Consider the following 20,010-nt stretch of genomic DNA (forward strand, 5'->3'; position numbering starts at 1 on the left):
CGCAAAGGGTCCGAGGAAAAGCTACAAGCCAAAAGCGCGCATCTCTATAGTGCTATTCACAACATGGAAACAGCTAGACTACAGCTCTTTTGACGACAACGATGCGCCGGGCAGCAAAGTGGGAACTTCAATTCATAGTACATGACGCAGGGCGTGTATGTGTGTGATAAAGATTCGAGAGGGACGGAAAAAAAACGGGGGAAGATGTGTGGCTATACAAGGTATTTGGAGAAGTCTTGGGTCTCTTTCTCTAGGGCTCGGCTATCATGGCTCTTGTCTCGTTATCTGAGGGCTTTGGGCGGGGGACAGTACAGTCAGGCGCTCGCTGGCCGCGATAGATGAAATCAATCAGGCACCGCAGCGCCAGCGAACGAGACGAGATCCTGCCCTCTGTGGCGGTGTGTCTTTTCGGGAAACGAGGGAGGGCAGACAGGCGAGCCGTGAGGCGTGCGTGCGGACGCGCGGCGCTGCTGCGCGGGCGTTTACTTGAGCTGGGCGAAGAGCTTGGGCGCGGCGCATTGGGTGGCGCAGTGGGCGAGGTGGAAGACTGGCGAAGGCCGTGTGTCAGACAGAGGTGGTCAATGGCGGTGGGATTTGGGTGGGGATCGGGCTTACACTCCTCGACGCAGTCCTCGTCGGACTTGCCGTCGTTCTCCTCCTGCTTCTTGGTGACGCGCTCGACGCACTCGTCGTAGTGGTGCTTGGCGGGGGCGCACTGCTTGGACTCGGCGCACTCTGCACGGGGAGATGTCGTCAGCCTGGGGGGAAAGATGGATAGATGGAGAAGAAGTGCCAATGGGCAATCGAATCCAATTGAGATCCGACGTCATCAAGATGGATGAAACTCACCCTCCTCAAGCTTGGGCTGGATGTCCTGGGGCTCATCCTCGTCCTCATCTTCCTCCTCCTCATCATCGCCGCCGCTGCCGGCGACGTGGCCCTTCGCGCCCTCGTCGTCGCCGCCCTTGGCGTCGGCCTTGTTGATCTCGGCCTCCTCATCGCTCTCCTCATCAGTGCCAGCGTGGGGGACGCCGGAGGAGCTGACGCCGCCGCGCGTGCCGGCCGAGCCCGACTGCTGGGCCGTGGTGCTCTTGCCGGAGCCCTGGTCCTCGCTCGAGCTGTCCGCGTTGGTCGCCTCGGCCGGCGCCTCGGCCATCATGTCCTGCGGCACCACGCTGGCGTACAGGTCCGAGAAGAAGTCGGCAAATCCCATTGTTGTTGGCTTGGGTCGTGTGGTTGGCGTGCGTGAAGCTTGCTGCTGCTGGGGCTTTGCTGGCGCGGGAGGGCTGGGTGTTCGGATGGCCGTGGAAGAAACGAGGTTGCCCGTCCGTTGTCGAAAATGCGCTAGCCCGGTTATGTAAGCCTAATCCCCGGCTTGTTATTTGCTGTTGCCCTTCGCCCGTCAGCGACCTTTGCCGCTGAGATATCCCTCCGCTTCTTGCATTGGGTGTTTTCCATGGCCCTGTTGTCTGTCTGACCTAGCCATTGGGTCGTGGCGATGGCTGTTGGTGGGCATCTGGCTCATCAAAGCTCACCCATACCACTGACCCTTGCCAGCCCTTTCCGAGTCAATTACGAGGTCATTGCTTCTTATCTCGACCTTCTCCATCCCTCAGAGCATCGCAGTCCGCATCTGGATTTAAATTTATTCATCATGTTTAGGAAAAAGAACCCTTACCCGGACGAAAGGCCACCGTGCAACCGATAACCCGAACTCTACAAAAGTTATTCCTACCGGTGATTGACTACCATGAATGATGTTGATGGCCTCACAAGCACTATTCGTTTTCATCTTAAGCACAGCTGCTCACATTGATGCGAAAGTACAAGAAAAAGATACACATTTTCCCTCCACAGTGAAGTGTGGATGTGCAAAAATCTGTAGGAGCGGTGGGAGAGGAGCATTGTCTACGAATTCCATGGACAACGATGACAACACGACCACAAAAAAATCCCACGAGATAAGACTCACCACCAAGCGGGACCGTATCGAGGTTCTTAATGCCGTGGATACGTGCGTGCTAAACATATCCTACTCATATTTGATCCGCCGCAAGCAGCTCAATATCACTCCTGTTCACACAGCGCCCTTCGCATGCCATCTCGCTGCACCCGCTCAGGCATTCGGTTATATCAACCGCTCGTTCCCTCCTTCACGCAAATGACCAGCTTACCGCTCCACTTGTTCTCGTCCAGGTACGCCAACATGCGCGCCTCCTTCTCCACCACATGCTGCGCCCAGAGATACAGATTCTCCGAGAAAGCAAATGGGTCGCTGGCGGCAGCACCAGCTGGCGCACTGGGGGCATTGTACGGGTGCGACTGCTGGAGGTCGGCGAGCCACGCGCGCAGGCGGGACGTAGATGACGCGGTGCCGTTTTCTGCAGAACCATCGATGTTAGCCATGAGACCCGAGTGAAATAGACAGGGCTTGTCGCAGCTGTTGGAAGACAGAAACTCACCGAGTTGCTTGTATGCGAGCGTCAGCCAAAGTGTCCAGACCTCGGCTTCGCGTTCCTGGCCGCGGAGGATCGCGAGGTCGGCGGTTTCGAAGAGCTCTTCGAGACTCTGCTTCCATGCCGATCCGATGTTCTCGTTCTCCTCCTTCAACGCCTCTACGGCGTCTTCGAGCGTGACGAAGTTGTGCTTCAGGATCCAGTCTTCCAGGTCGATGACGTTGCTTTTCAGGACCTTCAGCTGCCCGTCGCGGTACATCTTCGCGTACGTTTGCTTCAGGTTCTTCGGGCCATCGGGCAAGAAATCGACGTATTGGTCAATGTTGTCGTACTTTGTCGCCAGGACCTCGAGGAGGTCGCACCGCGCACTCAAAGTGCTGCGCCATTCCGCTCGTGGCTTATTGTCTGCGTCGTTGTTGAGCCACGCAGGCCGCGGCCCCACCTGCGAATCTTGGAACTTCTTGAGGACTTCCATGACGGTCCAGAGGGTCTGCGGGATTCCAGACTTGGTGAAGCCGGGGAAATCGGGCACTGAGACGTCATATAGGCCGGCGTAGTAGTCGTAACCACGGACATAGTGTGTCTCGCTTGGATCCCAGGAGCCTAGGACGGATTCGAGACTGGATACGACGGGAGAAGGAAGGGCGCCGAAGCGGATGGCGACAGCATCACAGCGGTGAGAGGGGGAGCAGAATCCATAGCCCATAAGCACTTTAGAAGGTCAGCATACGCCCATGGTTGCAACGGGAACTGCCATGATGGGTATTGCACTCACATTCCTCGTTGCTCTTTCCGCCGTAGTTGTTAAACAACTCCTTTCCTTTCCGGATGGGCTCTTCCATGCTGAGTCGGAAAGCGCCGTTATCGAAGAACCAGTTCACCTTTGTAGGGAAACGGTGATTCAAAAGATCAACGACGGGCACTAGAACTGCGTATCTCTTGGTTGCACCGGGGTCGCAAGGGAAGCAGCGCGAGGTGAACATCGTTCCGGCCCATTTGAACAGGTCCCTAGAATACCGTAAGTCAGCAGCATGTCGTGCCAGAGCATTCGAAGCATTTTCGCCCAGGCCAGCATTCCAGATAGAATCACCGGTATCTAAGTTGAGGAGATTCAATTTGCCGCTGAGGGCCCCCTGGTAGCAATACGACAAAGGGGTTTGAATAATCTCACCATGTGTAGTCTTTCGATGGAACGCCTTTGCTTTCCATGATCTTGCATGCCTTCTCCCATTCCTGCTTCCACTCTTGCTCACGCGAACGCCAGGCCTTGTCCATGTTCGTTCCAAGAAGCCATGCAGTGTCATTCTTTTTCTCGTTGACAGCTTGCTGGGTCATCTCCTCTTTGAAGTACAAAGGCGTCGTCAGGTCTTCAGCCTGCGGAAGGCATTTGATGTAGGGTGCCCACAATGACTGGTCTCCAAGAATGGTTTCTTTCATGAGCCCAAAGTATGAAAGCACATATTCCGGAAGTTGCTCCTGTAGCTGTTCGGGAGCCTGCAGGTGTGAGAGCTGTAGCTTTGGCGGACAAGTGCAGACGGCGAATGGGAGGTCTGCAATGTCTTCTTTGGCGAAGGCGAAAATGCCACCGAGCGAGTCTTCTTCAAACGTAACGCTTGGATGCACCGAACCGCCATTCTCCGTGAACCAGCTCAACAATTGATTTATGCGCTGCTCTTTCGATTCTGCCATTTTGCTGGGGTCTGATTGTCCTTTATTGGGCTTATCAAGATGCAGCGTTCAGGTGCTATTCTCATGCGGCGTGGTCCGTGTTCCTGGAATCAACGCAGGGTTTGCAACGTGAAGTCTGACCTCTTTCAAACCTAGACCACGGTCGTTGGCACTGCGACAGAGCGTGAGGGTGTTGTCCATTTTTAAAGCGAGCTTAGCGGCTGATTGGCATGACGAGAAATTCATTAAAAATTCGGGATGATGTAATTGCACGGACGTCTTTGGACCCTTGCCTTTGGCGCTAACCCACAACGGAGACGCGACGAACGACGACACTCGACCTTCACAGCATGACAACTCCATCAACCTATCGTTATGCACTCTTACGTATGCTGCCATGCATGCCCAATGCCAGCCTTCCATTGACCTCCAACGACTATATCCTCCGAGTATTGGAAATGCAACATCCTGTCCGTCCGTACCGTGAATAGCGCAACGCATTTGCGCTTGTGATGAGCGACAAAATTAGGCACCTCTAGCCCTACACCCGACATGTATGTGCATTGTCAAGTAAGATCGGATTTGTTAACTCACGTTCCCATATGCGGAGGCATATGTTACGAAGTTGAAGATATTCTCATGGACAAGAGTGCGAGTTGTTTTGTATGGAGACATCTTCGAGCATAGTCCCGTTTTTGTGTAGAGTATTGAGCCGTGATAGTACGGAGTAGTGGTTTCTCGCGCCGACCACCTGCAATCAAGAAATACCAGCGAAGTAAAAGCCAGTCCGCACTGTAAGTAGGCATCGATCAATTTTCTATATATCAGGGTCTTTAGCTAGTAACACAACTTTGCTGCCTGTTCAAGAAAATATGATGAAAGAGCTAGACAGTTACCATAGGTACTCAATACACCATGGATTTGCGGGGATATGTAAAGGACTTGGAAATGATTACCAAGTCTTGTGAGTATAGCCTCCAAGTGGACAATCGGAGTTCATGTCATAAGACACTACGCTGCCACAGTCATCTGTTACATATAAGTTTTCCTCGAACGCCACGTTCGCACTTGCCATTGCTGTCTTCCCGTATTTTAACCCGCCTGACAAACCTTACTGCGAGCAGTAGCATTTCCGCAGCACATTTCTTTCACCGCTACTTCGTGCTTCCGTTTGCTAGTGTGATAAGCAGCCCGATTCAGCGCATTTGAGTTCTATCTATGCCTTCATGGTTCCTTCTGTTCTTGTTTGGTCCTCTGAATGCACGGACCAGGCGTCTGCGGATATAATAGTCCACCACCAACCACGTTAACTCTTCTTCTTCCTCTTCCCAATCATCAACTTCACACCCAAAGTCTTAGTTTCTAAAAGTACTGGCCTACAGCACTCCGTCATGGACGACACACTAGACCACACGCTTGGGTCGACAAGAACCGATGAGAAGCAACTGACTCCAAAGCCTACGCCCCAGCCTCAACCTGAAGTCAATGTCAAGAAAGAAGTCAAGCAGGAACAAGAGCAGGAATCTTTACCGGAAGTCAAACAAGATTCTGGACATGATGTCAAACCAGAAGTGAAGCAAGAAAACGCCGAGCCCCATGGACAAGTGGAAGCATCAGTTCCAAACACGAACAAGAGGAAACGTGAATGTAAGTCATAATCCCAACGGTTTACTTCAACTCTAACTTTGTCACCAGCCACGGAGCCTTCGGGCGAGCCGTATGACCCGTCTGGAGAGGCTCTGCCACCGAAGGCGATTTTTCACCCATCCTTCAAGAAAACAGAAGAATGCGCCCAGGATATTGTCAATCTCTTCGTGTCAATCATCGATGAGCATACAGGAGTGGATGAGGGCATCTTGTCTTTGCGGGCAGATGGCTTCAAAGCCATGACAATGCCAAAAATAAAAGACACTTACGTAGGTGTTCTAGGGATAACTGGAAGTGGTATGTAATGGACCCGCGCCTTTTGCCTAAACCTCCAGTTATGCATGGCAAACCGGCTGATATCTCAAAGGCAAGTCATCCTTGATCAATTCTTTGACCAGTTACGAGTTTGCACCGAAGGTAAGCACTTGAATCCTCGATCTACAATGCCAAATTTCTGATTGTTTTTGCCAGAGCGATGCTGGCGCGTGCACAGCAGCCCCTCAGGAGTTCCGCAGTCGGCACCGCCAACAAAAACTAAAATTTGCTGCGGAAATAATGCTTAAACCTCTGAATGAGTGCGAGACGATGCTCATCGACATGATCAAAGACATTTGTTCCTTTCAGGAGCAACGAGATCAACGTGCAGCTGTCAACGAAATCGCCTTCGGAGCTTTTGATAAAAAGGCCCGCACCTATGTCGACATTTTTTACGCACTCTTTTGCAACCACGAGGAATGCTCTAGCCAAGATGCGGTGTTAGACACTTTCGCTTCTTTACAGATCGAGGAAGATGCCGAAGACCTCCTCCCGTTGGATCAGTGGCTGTCCTCACTTTTCTCTGACTTGAACGTGACGGATGGCAAGGTATACTTTGAGGCGGATAGTGAAGAAGAGCTTCATAGTATCATTGAGCCATTCGTCAGAATGATTGAGCCAAGCGAAGGCGATGACGATTGTGAGCCTTCGCCATGGCCGTTGGTCGAAGTGGTCAGGTTTGTGGAAACTTGTATTGGAAAAGATGTGCTCACCAGACTAACAGACAATCACTGTAGGATCTACGTCGACTCCCCTTTGTTGAAAACTGGCGTTGTCTTAGTAGACCTTCCTGGTCTTAATGATGCAAATGAAGCCAGAGTACAGGCTTCCGTACGATATCTAGACAAGCTGGAATTCACCATCGTGGTTGGCGATATAAAGCGCGCTGAGGACGATGGGTCCGTGTACGAATTCCTCGTACGGGCTTACCGTCGGAGGAAGAGCGGTTCCGCTATCATGGTCTGTACTCGCTCAGATGACATCGACAACAATCACAGAGGTCGCATGAGAGATGCCGACGCTCCCGCAAAAGAGACATTGAAAAGGACCAATCGAGACCTCAACAAAGTCCGGAAGGACCGTAAATCGAAACAGGATGCCTTAGAAAAAGCCCAAGACGACAGTGATGATGAAACGGCGATGAGACTTTCTAAGCTCGTCAGGGAACTCAAGTAAGTCATTTCCATGCCCTCTATGAACAAACTAATACTTTAAAGGTTGAAAGAGTCAGAACTCGATAGGGAGTATACTGGAGCCTCCATTGCAGTTCGGAGCAAAAAGACCGCAAACGCCTTGAAGAGAAATTACAAAGAGGCAGTCGAAGACAAGAAACCTCTGCAGGTCTTTTGTGTGTCAAACAAGCTTTACGACTTACATCGCCAAGGATTTCACAAACGCGATATTCCCATTTTGAGTGTGGAAGCTACAGAAATACCGGCCCTTAGAAGCCACATACTTGGGCTACCATCCAAAAAACGACTGGACCAACTAAAGGAACTCGCGCAAGACTCTCTGCCAAACTTCCTCCTCCGAGTCAAGTTGTCCTGCTGCAAGACTTCCTTGCAGACTAAGGCTGCGCTGATCAAGCTTGTCACTGCTCCGCTAGAGGACTTTGGCGCGAAAATCCGGCAGATTTGCGCAGAATACAAGGCCAAAGTTTTGACGCCCGTCATCGCGCAATTGGATTCTGATCACCCAGAGTGGATGAACCATACCCGGAGGAAGCTTGAAGAATGGGAAGCCCTCCGTTGGATGTCTGGTAAAGCTTTTTGCCGTCGAAGCGGCTATTGGAAGGTCCAAGCCACGGGAGATTTTGACTGGAATGCGGAGATGTTGAAGCCGGTCTCGGAAGGGCTTGAGTCACTGAGGCCGTCATGGACAGACGCAGGCCATCTCATGTCGAAATCACTAAACAAGGCTGGTGAGGACCTGGTCGACAGTATTGAGTACGGTCTTCAGAACAACCTCAACGAGCCGCAGAAGGAGGCACTCTTAGTCTTCCTTAAACTTCTGTCAAGCCAGAAAGATACGTTCAGCCGGAGAGTGAACGAAGTTAAAATAAAGGTGGAGAGGGAATTTGAGTAAATCTATCCAAAATCTTTTACACGCACAAAAACTGACAGAAACAGAACTGTCGTAACAAGGGCGACTACATCACAGGATGCACACAATTCATACTTTGTAGTTGCAATGAAGCCGATCTACAAGGAAGCTTACGATTTCAGTGGTAAGCATTTTCTGCTATAAAATGACTTGTGGGAGGATCCTCCATGCTGACTTCAATCTTTTCAGGCAAGGGCTCGCACAAGGAACGGTTCAATCTTCTTCGGGATAAGATATTGGCTCCTGAAAAAGGCCCATATGTCGCTATCAAGGATGGCTTCAAGAAAGCATGCGAGAAGAGCATCGACGAGCAAGCCAAATACCTCTCTGATGCTGCCATGGCGATTTTCACAGATGTTTCCAGTAGTTTATCCAGAAGCATCGACGACGGGGAGGAATCTGTGTCTAAGGCGATGCAAATCCGGCAGCGGTTGGAGAGCGAACTTCCAAACGCCCAAGATATCATCAAGGGTCGTCTTACGGACCTACTAGAGGATTGCGAAATTGCCGAGCGTGAGTAGATGAGCTTCCAAGCTCTATGCTGGACATCACCGTTCCAGCTGCTCTCTGGTTCTCTACAAATTTCGGTAAGGGTACAATTGGTCTGCTTTGGGTTTCTTTCTTTACTCAAATTGGGTTTCTCTATCTGGCCTTAACAAAGGAAGCCACCAAAACTTCAGCGCGGAGAAGGGCTTCCACGATAGCTATTCGGAACACATGCTTGCAGGACTTACTCCGGCAAAGTACCTGAGAGAGCATTTCTGGTTCCCGGATTCCATCCGCCATTCTAAATTGAGGCGCAAAATGATGGAAAGGCGGGCTTTGCTAGTTAACTTCATCACAGAAGCCCTAATCACTCTTTCTTAGGACTCCATAGTCAGAAATACAAAACACTTTGACATTCCCTGCTTTTACTGCTGCATATCAAACTCCTCCGTACCTTGCAAGAGAGGCCAAACCATCGCACAAACCAACCAATCCTTTGCCCTGTGCAAACAAGAAGCAATACTCCTACCCTGCCCACTCTGAAAAGGCAGCTACAAAACTAACAAATAATGTTCACCTCAGCAAGTAAAATCCAAAACCCCATGCTCTATCCAAGTAGCTCTGAACAGCGCACCGAAGACCCTGCAAAGCTATCACGCAGTTAAAATGCATATTAAATTAACCTGCAGCTACAGTACCTAGCATTTCTAGCCAGAAGTATACTCAATCACATAAGCCCAAAACACAATCTTCATTCCCAACTCCCTCCCGACCACATTCCCTCTCCCGCGCCTAGCCTCCCGGTCATCGGCGCAAAGCCAACCGAAACCAGCGCCTAGCCATGAAGAGGAATTCATCAGTATACAACCGCCAGAACCGACCTATCAGGGTAATCAAGATCGCAGTAACGATTACAAACACAACAGCAGGCGCAGTAGGAGCAGTAGCTCCGAAATCGAAGGACGCAGCCCATCAAGTAATCGAAGATACACCTAACCGCGCAGCTATCGTGGTAGCCGGGACGGAGTGAGAGCTAGAACGGTAGGCCCTGTGAGGCTGCACATGAGCGGACCTAGGCCGTGAACGTCTTGTTCAAATCGGGGCTGCCCGAAAGCGGAGCAGGAGCGGAGGAGGGGGCCGCAGCACAGGCGGGGGCCTCAGAGGAGGAGGAGGAGGAGGAGGAGGAGGGAGTCGCAGTAACAGTCGCGGTGACACTGACCGTCTCGGTGATCCGCTCCTGGTAGACGGTGACGGGCTCAGGCTGGGCCGTGACCAAAGGCGTGGACGTGACAGTCACGACCTCGACAACGGGCGTGGCGGTGGCGGTCGCAAACTCCGTCGTGTACACGATGATGGGGCTGGGCGTGACGGGCGTGACGGGCGTGGGCGGATCGTACAGCGTCAGGATCGTGGCCGCGCGCGCCGCGTCCGTCACGGAGGTCGAGAACGGCATGGAGGGGGAAAGGCTGTGCGCCGTCGTGCTTGGGCGCAAGCGCGTCTTCGTTGTCATCGTGGTGTCCTGCAGTCCGCCTGTCGGATACGTCGCGTACCCCATGGTGGGGCGTTCTGCGGCGCGCGCTGCGATCGTGACGATGTTGGCGGCCCCCGTTCCGGTGATGGCTAGGTAAAAGACGATGGCGGTGAAACAGAGTGCCATTTTGAGTGGTGTTGGCTGTGTTGTACGTAGGGTGGTGTCTTGGTGGTTGGTAATGAGAGGAGAGGAGTCTCGTGGAAGTTTTGAATGGCGGCTGTATGGGTGGCCTTTTATACTCGGGGTTGAAGTGCTACCTTGGTGTCTGTGGGACTAGGACCGGTGGATGCTGTAGAGGTATTTGGGCACATTGTGGGGTTAGATGCTTCAAACCGTGGTAAGCCCCGCGTGAAGCCACGTTCTTATTTCGGATAAAACAGCAGGCAAGTCCCATGTATACGGATCCGTGGTAGACGAGGACGTGGTGATTACGGAGTTGACTGGAGATTTCCAAGTAATGTTTTGCGTTCCGAACGAGGCTTGCCATAAGTTAAGGCAGTGAAGGTTTTAGGGAAATGTTGATGTATAGGACTTTAGTAGTAGAAGGTGGCGATTCTTTCAGCTTCGCACTCAGAAGTATGGGACAAATATAGCCAAGTAGAGAGAACGAACGCATAAAAGAAAAGAAACAGAGACCTTACCGTTGAATCTTAAGCCAACACTGCTTCAGGAAGCATGTCCCTTCTCAACTACCCAGCAGCCGCATCACGTTATGGTAATGACCTCATAGACGAAGTTGGTGCCCAGTTTCCCGTTACTCGCAACCGTGTCTCCATGCCGATCACATCTCAGGTGCTGGTATAGAGGTAGAGTAAGAAGGGACGTAGTTCTGTGGGACCGTGCCACGCCGACCAACCAACAGAGTAACCGGGCAGCAGGCACACATGCACGCAAACGCAGGACCGCCTCACCACTTCGCCCTCTCCTCCTATCGAGAAAGCAAGTAGTCATGTATGCACTGACTCCACGGCATCAGCAACAACAGTAACAACAGCAGGAACTAGCGTACAACTCACAGCTTATGTACCACCACCACCTCCTCCTCCCTCCCCCCAATTCACAAACAAGCACCAAAGAGGACCTCATATGAAATAACTTCATCTAATTCATTCAGGGTTCTACCTAGCCAATCCAGCCCAGCAACCCCGCCGCCCATCCATCCGCCCAGTTTCATCCAGCATTTTTCCGTTCCAGCCTTCCCACCACTCATCTCATGACCATTTTATCCGCACCAGTAGCAGTACCAGTAACAGCAGTAGTGCTTCTACGACTGGCAGCACGCTGATTAATCCTTCCTCCGTGCCTCCCTTTCTGCTCTGCTCCATCCTCTGCTGCTAACCGACTGAGAGAGAAGGCAAGCAATTGACAGAAAGGAAGAATAAAAAAGAAAGGGACAACCTGCCGCCCAGAAGAGTAAACACACATATCCCGCAGCTAGAAAACCGTGCTTCGTTTTCCGCTCAAAAAAACCTCCTCGCCACCTAGAGCCGCCCTTTCTCGCTCAGCGGTTCTTTTCCTATCAAAGGCGAAGAAGAAGCCTGGCGACGGAATGTCCTCGTGCAAAAAAAGTGTGAAAAACGTAGCTACTGCCCCATCGTCACAATTGTTCCTAAAGAAGACTCATAATACACATGCTCGTGATCAAAAAAAGGAAAAGAAAAAAGGGGAATGTGTAAAAGAAGGGGAAACGTCGTCGGGTCAAAAGATGGTCCCTAAGACATACAAGAGTGTAATGTCTGCGAACCATGTTCCGGGGGTATTCGGATGTCGAGAATAGTAGGACGTTTGACCGCGAGCCGCAACCAGTCTTCCATGCCGCAAAGGGCAAGGAAGCGTAGGTAGAGAGAAAGCCGGCTCAGCGAGTCGAGAGAATATCGCAGCAAAACTTTTGAGTACCACTAAACGTTTGACCGCAGACCAACGCCTGATACGCCGATCGTGTGAACGAACATCGCAGAATTGAGAAGACTAAAGTGACTCGAAAGATGAGACGCTTAAGCCTTGTTCTCGGCAGGGGCCTCGCCCTCCTTGGGGGCCTCGGTCGGAGCAGCGTTCTCATCCTGCTTGGCATCACCCTTGCTCTGGACGTACTCCTGGTAGACACCCATGGCCTCCTCAACCTTGGCGCGGAGAGCAGCATCATCAGAAGTCCTAGAAAACAGGCTTGGTTAGCATCAGTGTCCCTCTCAATTAAATGGAGGAAAGACTTACAAGTTAAGCAGCTCGGCGTTGTCCATCTCCAACAGCATACCGGTGATCTTGCCGGCAAGCTCAGGCTGCTGAGCGTGGATCTTGGGGTACAGAGCCTCACCAAGCATCTGCTTCTGCTGAGCGGGAGGAGCAGAGTTGAGAGTGGTCACGTCGAGACCCTCGCCGCCGGGAACGGGGCCCTGACCGGGCATACCGCGACCAGCGGGGTAGGGGCCGCGAGGACCGTTGCCACGGCCAGCACCCTGGCGAGGAGGACCCTGGCCAGCCATCTGGGGCATACCGGGCATGGCAGGGATGCCGGGGACAGCACCACGGCCACGGCCACCCATGGTAGCGGCCTGCTGAGCCATCATCTGGGCATAGGCGGGGTTGAAGCCGGGCATGCCAGCAGGGGGCATAGCGCCAGGAGGCATGCCGTACATGGGCGGGATCTGCTGGCCGTTGGGGCCACCACGACCGGCCTGCATGGGCATAGCGCCGGGGAAGGGGGCACCGCCACGGCCGGCGGGCATACCCTGAGGGAAGCCAGGCATCTGGCCGCGAGCACCAGGGGCCATGAAGGGCTGCTGGCCAGGACCGAAGAACATGGGAGGCTGGACGAACTGCTGAGCGGGCATACCAGCAACGGCAGCAGCCTGCTGCATGCGGATCTGGTTGCGGGCCTGGATGGTGGCCTCAAGCTGGCTCTTGCGGACATCCTTGCGCTGAGCAAGAGCGACGTACAGCGGCTTGCCGTGGACCATCTTCTGGTTCATCTCAGTGACGGCCTTGGTGGCCTCGTCGGGGTTGCTGAAGCAGACGAAACCGAAGCCCTTGCTCTTGCCGAGGATCTTCTTCTCACCCTTGATGGTGACCTTGTCCATCTCCTTGGTGATCTTGTCGACATCCTTGTCCTCACCAGACTCCTCGGACTTCTCCTCAGACTCACCCTCCTTTTTCTCGCCCTCCTCGGTAGCCTCCTCACCCTCCTTCTTCTCAACCTTCTCGGCTGGGGTGGTGTCGCGCATGACCTTGGCAGAGGTGATGGTGCCGAAGGGAGCGAAGATCTCACGAAGCTTCTCGTCGTCAATCTCGTCGGCAAGGTTCTTGACGTAGAGGTTGACACCCTGGTACTTGGACTGCTTCTCGATGCGAGCAGCCTCGTACTGCTTGCGGAGCTCCTCCTCACGCTCGTGCTTCTTCTGGGCACGACCGACGTACAGCTTCTGGCCGCGGAAGTCGTTGTCGTGCAGCTCATCGACTGCCTTGGCGGCATCCTCGTGCTTGACGAAGTTCACGAAACCGAAACCACGGCTCTTGCCGGTCTCCTGGTCGTGGGCGAGGGAAGCAGAGGTGATCGGGCCGTACTTCTCGAACAGGTCACGGAACTCATCGTCAGTAACCTCGAGGTCAATGTTCTTGACGTAAACATTGGTGAAGTTGGCCTTCATCTCCTCGAACTTGCTCATGCGGTCCTTCTTGGGGATGTGGTGGCCGACAAAGACCTTCTTCTCGTTGAGCAACATGCCGTTAACGTGCTTGATGGCGTTGTTGGCAGCCTCGGCAGTCTCGTAGTGGACGAAGCCGTAACCCTTGGAGCCGCCAGTCTCGTCCTGGGCGACCTTGCAGGACAGGATGTTGCCGAAAGCAGCGAAGGTGTCGTGAAGAGCCTTGTTGTCGATCGCAGCGTCCAGGTTCTTGATGAAGACGTTGCCCTGGCCAGTCTTGCGCAGAGCGGGGTCACGCTGAGACCACATGATACGGCAGGGCTTGCCCTTGATCAGCGTGTAGTTCAGCTCCTCAAGAGCCTTCTCACCGTCCTCGGAGCTGTTGTAGTTGACGTAGGCGTAACCGAGCGAGCGACGAGTGACAGCGTCACGGCAGACACGGATAGAAGCGACCTGGCCGATCGAGGAGAAAAGCTCAAAGAGCATGGCCTCGGTGACGGAAGGGTCGAGCTCACCAACATAGAGCGAGGCCGAGTTCTGGTGAACGGAAGGGGCGGCGGAGGTGGGAGTCGAGACCTCCTGGGCAGGCGCGACATTGGTGTTCACGGCCGCACCGTTGGCGTCGGCACCAGGCGACTGAGGGTTGGCATCAGCGGCCGGAGCGGCAGTGTTGGCAACCTCGGCGGACATTTTTGCTGTAAGTTTTTTCTGCGCGTGTCAGTGACGATGGAGCGGGGGCAGCGCGCGATGCGCGAATTTGGCGATGAAAAGTGGGCGAGGCTCACACACCTTGTAGAGAAACTGAGATGGTAAAGTGATCGCGTGCAACGGACCGTCGGAATGCTCAGAGGCCACAAAGGAAGCTCTGAGCAGCGGGAAGAAAGACACGGAAAGGTTGAGGACGCGGTGTATGGGGTGAGGCGACTGAGGCGGCTGAAGATGCAGTCGCGTCTGACCGGGGGGTTTTTTGGGTTTTTTAACTTTTTTTTTGGTTTGGCGTACGAAGGTTTTCTGAAGGGGACTGGGGCAGAAGAGAGACGGAGACTCAAAGAAGAGGCTCGCTCGGGCGGATGCGTGTGAGGTTGTAGGTGGAGGGTTGGGCTTTGTCGCGAACAAAAGCCTTCCCGCTATGAAATAATTTTGTGCCCAGCCGCCTTCGCCAAATTCGGCAGGGACAATCCTTGGCGCCCACCAACGGCGGCCGCTATCACATGCCCTGGTTCAACCTTTCTTTGCACCACCGCTTTATTCACAATAAACAACGACAACCCTTTGACTGCATTCTGCCTACTCACGCAAGCTCTCATCCCACCCGCCGCTCGACACCAGGAACCCCTCCACCCGTCGTTTGCACTCCGCCAAGCCTTTGCCCAGCGCCTCTGCCCATTGCCCCTCCACCAACCCCACCTTGTCCTTCAAATCCTCCGTCAGCCTGGCCTCTTCGTCCCTCTTGATCGCCTGCATCTCGTGCTCCACGCTCGCAAAGTCTTCGCCCGCCAGCCACCGCTGCGTTTCCACCAGCCGCGAGTTGGCCATCATCACCGCCGTCTTGACCTCGTGCAGCAGGCACAGCAGGTTCGTCTGGCTCTCAATAAACTGATACGCCGACTTCTCCGCGTGCGCCAGCAACGTCATGAGGTACTGCAGCGGGAAATCGTGATATGACGGGTTTTCGTTGTACTCTTGCGGCGGGACCAAAATCTCAAAGCCCTCCAAGTCGCTTGGTACTTTCTGCACCACGGCCATGAGCCCGGGCGCAATGTCCCAAAACGCGCTCAGTTGGTCTTCCACGCCCCGAGTGACATTTTGTTCGATGACGTACGCAAATTCTTCATAGCGGCTCAGAACTTGCTGTGAGAAAGCCACTGTTCGGTCCGACTTGTCGTGTCTAAAGAAGTCTTCCGCCTCACGCACCTTGTCCATGTTATTGGCTAGAATATAAGGCGTCAGCACCACCGTCTTGTAGAGCTCGTTGCGCTCGCCCTCTAGCTCGAACATGTCCTTGTGCAACTGCTCGCGGCAGTCGAAAAGCCACTTGAGCAGCGTCAACTTCTCCAGGAGCTCGGGCGTCTCATCGCCCTCTTCCTGGGTCTGGTTTGGATCCGAGGTTTGAGCATCATTGAACAAACTATTGCGCAGCCGTTCAATCGAAGCAGTGGCCTTCAGCACCCGTTCAGCAAGGATGGCGTGCACCGGGGTCATGACATCCTTCTGATACATGTCAAAGTCTTGTTGGACGCGTCTCCGAGTGATTTGCGCCTCCGTCACATCGAATTCGGCCTCAGCTTTGGCAGCATCGGCAAAAGTCATTTCACCAGCCCGAATCATGTCTTGGATATCCCCGCGTAGCTCGGCGCGTCGGTCGTTCGCACCCTTTATGCCCTTCTCGCGCAGAGAATTGCTTCGTTCTCTGTATGCCTCCTTGATCGCTTTGACTTCCTCAGGGTCTTGCAATGCCCTCAAGTTCGCCCTGATCGTAGCCAGTTCGGGATGGTTATTGTTGACAGCAGGATGATGTCTGGGATACGGTGGTGGCAGCGTGACAAGTCTAGACACATCCAGCTTGTAGGGGTCTGGAGTTGCAGGCGCGGAGTGTTGCCAGAACTGCATAGGAACTGCAGCATGAGGCGTAGTCTGCTCATGCCATCCCACCTTTTCAGGCGGATACTCGTCGGGGCCGTAGCTTGGGAAATTGTTTGGACCGGGCGTGCCGCTTCCCTGAGACGGCGAGTGATTGTCATCCCACTGCAAATACTCACGTGCTTCTTTTGGAACACCCATGTATTTGGACTCGCGTTTCGATCGCTCAAGCTTCCTGTTGTCTTTACCATTCGAGCCGTCTGCGCTTCCTTCCCACCAGCGGCTTGCAGATCGGCCTCTGGAGTCTTCCTCGTCTGGGACTGTGCTGACAGCCATGCTGGGTATGGGTGAAAGGCAGGGCTGCCATGGTTGGCTGTCTCCGCGCGATCGGCCATGGCTGGCATCGCTGCTAACTGGAGACTCGGATCCCATCCTAAAATTGTAGCTTGCTGAAGACGCCGCAGGACTAGGCTGTACCTGAGAGTTGTGGCTCGAGGATGTTGAATCCTTCCTTTCTGGCAATGAATCGAGGCTCATGTTTGGCGTAGCCGACCGTCTACCGGTTGACGTATAAGATCGCCACATGTCTCTCGTCAGGTCCAAGATATCGCTAGCCATGGCTTCGAATGCAGCAGAGTAACGATCACGTCGCAGGCGAGACTCGTGCACAATAAAGTCCGCAAAAAGCTCCAATCTTTCCTGGTCAGTCGCTGCGGTACTCTCCCTATCAATAAAGGAACGGTATCGCTCGACAGAGGCTAGTGCAAAAAGCTCTTGGTCGGTAGGCTTAGGGGTTTGTTTGCTGGCAGCAGATGATGCGGGCCTTGACGGCATCAACGGAACGACCATATTGACATTATCATTAGGAGTGTGGAGAATGTGTGAGACGGGCCTTTCTTGAGGCGAAAAGGACGAGAAAGAGGAAGATGACGAAGGTAGTTGATGAGGAGGCGGTGTCGGAAGCGTCTTTGGAGGAGGTACGCTGGCAGCCTTAAATCGCTTTTCGAAAGCGTCAGTGCCTGGGGAGAACGGTGGAGTCGGTGCGAACGACTTTGGAGACATGACAATCTTGTTATGCTCCTGGCGTGGAGTAGATCGACTCGATTCGGCAGTCTGCAGATCTCCATATGATTTGTTAGATTTTGCACTGGATTGACCTGCAGGAGAAGACGTAAGGCTCCTGCCACTCGTGGGTGTGTTCCGGCCCTTGCGACGCTGGCTGATGGCACCATCGGGAGTAGCAAGGATCAAGTTTGCTGGACGAGTTGGTGCAGCCACCATATCCCGCGCCCAGGGGTTGTTGCTAGGTTCAACGGCGCTTTGAGTCTCGACGAGCCTTTCGCGTGCTGCTCGACTCTCACTCCGTCTTTCTCGGATCCCTCGAGCGCTGGTATCACGCTTTGCACCAGTGCGGCCAAGCCCGGCATTTGAAGAAGACGGATGAGCAGTGAAAGGACCAGTATGCGAGGGACCGGCTGTTACATCGTCCTCATTGTGGGTGTCGCGCGTGTTGATCTGTAAGCCTTTTCCATACGGTGACTTTGTAGCTCGTATTTGGTCTTCCTCTGTCCAGTCGGCTGGTGTCGGCGGGATGGGTCCTAGCGTGTTCGCATGTTGAGGTCGCCTTGGTGCAGGAGCAGCAAGGGGCGTCCCGGGCCCTCGGGATGAGATCTCGGAGCTTCGATTCATACTTTGAGACCTTGCTCCGCTCGGTGGAGGACCGGGTGGTGGAGGTGGCAGCGGCATTCCTGGCTCCCAAGCTGCCCGGCTGCTAGGAGATGAGTCCTGGGCGTCCCTTTGTGACATGCCTATACCTCCCGTGGAGGCCGCTCTGCGAGACGCAGGAGGACGAACGGCGCTTTCAGGGCTCCATGGTTGTTGGTGCTGGCTAGTAGAGGCCACTCGGGAGCTGAAAGACAAGTCAGTAAGATTGGCTTCTTAATAGAAGATTACATACTGCTGGCTTGGTCCTGCCATTTGCTGTGGTTGAGCTGGTGCTCTTGCCAGAGCCTCGGTTGTCTGTTGATGTAATGCATCAATTGCGCTACTTGACGAGGATTGATCATTACCACGATTCCTCGAAGTCAATGCGGAGAGGCTAAACACCGAATGGCCCTTGTCCATTCTCGTTCTCGATAAAGACCTATCGCGCCCTTGACGAGGGGGTGGAGGAGGAAAAGATGGCGCAGCTGCAGGGGGAGTGCTATTAGGCGCTGTAGCACCACTTCCGGTCCAGCTGTGCTCGAGTCTGCTTGAAAATCCAGGAGATGTTCCGGTTGATGTGATAGCCAGCGGGCTATGAGTGGATAAACCAACTTGCGGCGATAAACCTTGGCTGTTGGCGAAAGGTCCCGCGGTGATTTGTGGTGATGATTGCATGGCTTGGGACATGCTCTGGGCCATACCCTGAGAAGGGTTGGGAGTATATGGCGGTGGCGGCGTGGGCATGCTGGCTGTGTACGGACTCGATTTAGTATTTGCATCCTGAATGTTGAATTCGGCGGCACCAAGGAAATTATAGGAAAGACTTGGTGGGCTCTAAAATGGCAGAAGATCTGGAATTCCAAGCTTAGAGTTCCTGTCGATCAAAGAAAGAAAAACCCCAGGAGTGATTGAAAATAGTAAAGAGAAATAGCTATTACCCTCCATGCCTGTTGCATCTCTAGTACTTCTGGTGGTAGCGGGTGCGTTTGAATGCGGCATGAAAGCGCCGCCGACATGGCCGTGGCGACCCCATTCTTGCGGATTGTAAGAATTCACCATGGGCGAGCCCCGAAAAGCCATTGGCGACGCTGCCTGGATAGCGCTAGTGGGGGCGGTTGAAGGCTGCAAAGGGGTATTGGCCGAAGCATACGGGGAGAATGGGGTGCTTAAAGGCGTGGCCGTGGCCGGAGTATGCAGGTACGGGCCGTGTTGTGTGCCCAGCAACGCGGTTGATATGGCGGGAGGTTGCACAGGCATTCGCCTCTGAGCAGAGGGCCTTGCAGGCGTCGCAGAACCAGCTGGGACGGAATAAGAAGACATGGCGTCGGGTTAGGCGTGGGTATCCTGTGATGCTCAGCGGCTGCTGCGACGAATAGTGCAGCGCAGGCCGGGGAAGAGGATCGAGGAAGTGCAGTGGCGTCGAGCCCAATCCTTCAATGAGAGTGAAATATGACGCGTGACAGCCCGATGTTCAGAGACGATTCTTTTGACGAGTCTCGCCGCATAGTGACCGAGGGATAAAGCAACTTAAGGTGCGCACCTAACGTGATTTACGCTTGAAGAAGAGAGATCATTCGCCCCGGTGCAGACCCTGCAGTGGAGGGGACGACTATGTTTGTCGTGCAACTAACGGTAAAGAGAGCAAGTACCAGATTGGCCTTGCTGAAGCGAGTGCCCGGCGACAGGGGATGAGACGAATGAGAAACGCAAAAAGCAGCTGCATGGCGGGTGAGTGGAGGGGTGTGCAGCAGGCCGCACAAGGCCGGGCGCTTAGATCCAGTCCTGAGTCTTGTCTTCGGAGTGACCGCCACCTCGGCCGTTTGACAACAGCGAACACGGCGCTGGACATCTGCGTCTGCTGCGAAAGTCCGCCTCACCGTTG

General features: G+C 53.8%; 7 protein-coding genes across 7 annotated transcripts; 1 reads left to right on the forward strand and 6 right to left on the reverse strand.

Annotated features, from left to right (window-relative positions):
* Window positions 1-4: 4 nt before the first annotated feature.
* Window positions 5-1,285, reverse strand: K452DRAFT_291448 (uncharacterized protein). Its single transcript, XM_033541180.1, has 3 exons — window positions 850-1,285; window positions 616-735; window positions 5-547 (listed from the first exon to the last, which is right to left on the reverse strand). Exons 1-3 carry the CDS (start codon window positions 1,211-1,213, stop codon window positions 483-485), a joined length of 549 nt encoding a protein of 182 aa, XP_033393344.1. The 5' UTR covers window positions 1,214-1,285; the 3' UTR covers window positions 5-482.
* A 520-nt stretch (window positions 1,286-1,805) lies between these two features.
* Window positions 1,806-4,308, reverse strand: K452DRAFT_321669 (uncharacterized protein). Its single transcript, XM_033544418.1, has 4 exons — window positions 3,628-4,308; window positions 3,232-3,464; window positions 2,463-3,167; window positions 1,806-2,381 (listed from the first exon to the last, which is right to left on the reverse strand). The coding sequence occupies exons 1-4, from the start codon at window positions 4,143-4,145 to the stop codon at window positions 2,134-2,136; spliced, it is 1,704 nt and encodes a 567-aa protein (XP_033393345.1). The 5' UTR covers window positions 4,146-4,308; the 3' UTR covers window positions 1,806-2,133.
* A 1,207-nt stretch (window positions 4,309-5,515) lies between these two features.
* Window positions 5,516-8,710, forward strand: K452DRAFT_340070 (uncharacterized protein; the record flags this gene model as incomplete). The annotated part of the gene is made up of 8 exons (XM_033545332.1): window positions 5,516-5,771; window positions 5,820-6,068; window positions 6,139-6,188; window positions 6,243-6,763; window positions 6,824-7,258; window positions 7,304-8,167; window positions 8,210-8,313; window positions 8,379-8,710. The coding sequence occupies 8 exons, from the start codon at window positions 5,516-5,518 to the stop codon at window positions 8,708-8,710; spliced, it is 2,811 nt and encodes a 936-aa protein (XP_033393346.1).
* An 848-nt stretch (window positions 8,711-9,558) lies between these two features.
* K452DRAFT_100066 (uncharacterized protein) lies at window positions 9,559-10,830 on the reverse strand. Its single transcript, XM_033534884.1, has one exon. The coding sequence runs from the start codon at window positions 10,330-10,332 to the stop codon at window positions 9,748-9,750; it is 585 nt and encodes a 194-aa protein (XP_033393347.1). The 5' UTR covers window positions 10,333-10,830; the 3' UTR covers window positions 9,559-9,747.
* Window positions 10,831-11,352: 522 nt separating this feature from the next.
* Window positions 11,353-11,662, reverse strand: K452DRAFT_291454 (uncharacterized protein; the record flags this gene model as incomplete). The annotated part of the gene is made up of 1 exon (XM_033541181.1): window positions 11,353-11,662. A coding segment is annotated over exon 1 (214 nt), but the record flags the coding sequence as incomplete, so codon positions are not given.
* A 538-nt stretch (window positions 11,663-12,200) lies between these two features.
* Window positions 12,201-14,534, reverse strand: K452DRAFT_329156 (uncharacterized protein; the record flags this gene model as incomplete). The annotated part of the gene is made up of 2 exons (XM_033545038.1): window positions 12,201-12,357; window positions 12,418-14,534. 2 exons carry the CDS (start codon window positions 14,532-14,534, stop codon window positions 12,201-12,203), a joined length of 2,274 nt encoding a protein of 757 aa, XP_033393349.1.
* A 360-nt stretch (window positions 14,535-14,894) lies between these two features.
* K452DRAFT_100020 (uncharacterized protein) lies at window positions 14,895-19,275 on the reverse strand. The gene is made up of 2 exons (XM_033534883.1): window positions 18,382-19,275; window positions 14,895-18,333 (listed from the first exon to the last, which is right to left on the reverse strand). The coding sequence occupies exons 1-2, from the start codon at window positions 18,870-18,872 to the stop codon at window positions 15,132-15,134; spliced, it is 3,693 nt and encodes a 1,230-aa protein (XP_033393350.1). The 5' UTR covers window positions 18,873-19,275; the 3' UTR covers window positions 14,895-15,131.
* Between the last annotated feature and the right edge of the window lie 735 nt (window positions 19,276-20,010).

The sequence above is a fragment of the Aplosporella prunicola genome (assembly GCF_010093885.1).
Source record: "Aplosporella prunicola CBS 121167 unplaced genomic scaffold K452scaffold_28, whole genome shotgun sequence".
Taxonomy (NCBI): domain Eukaryota; kingdom Fungi; phylum Ascomycota; class Dothideomycetes; order Botryosphaeriales; family Aplosporellaceae; genus Aplosporella; species Aplosporella prunicola.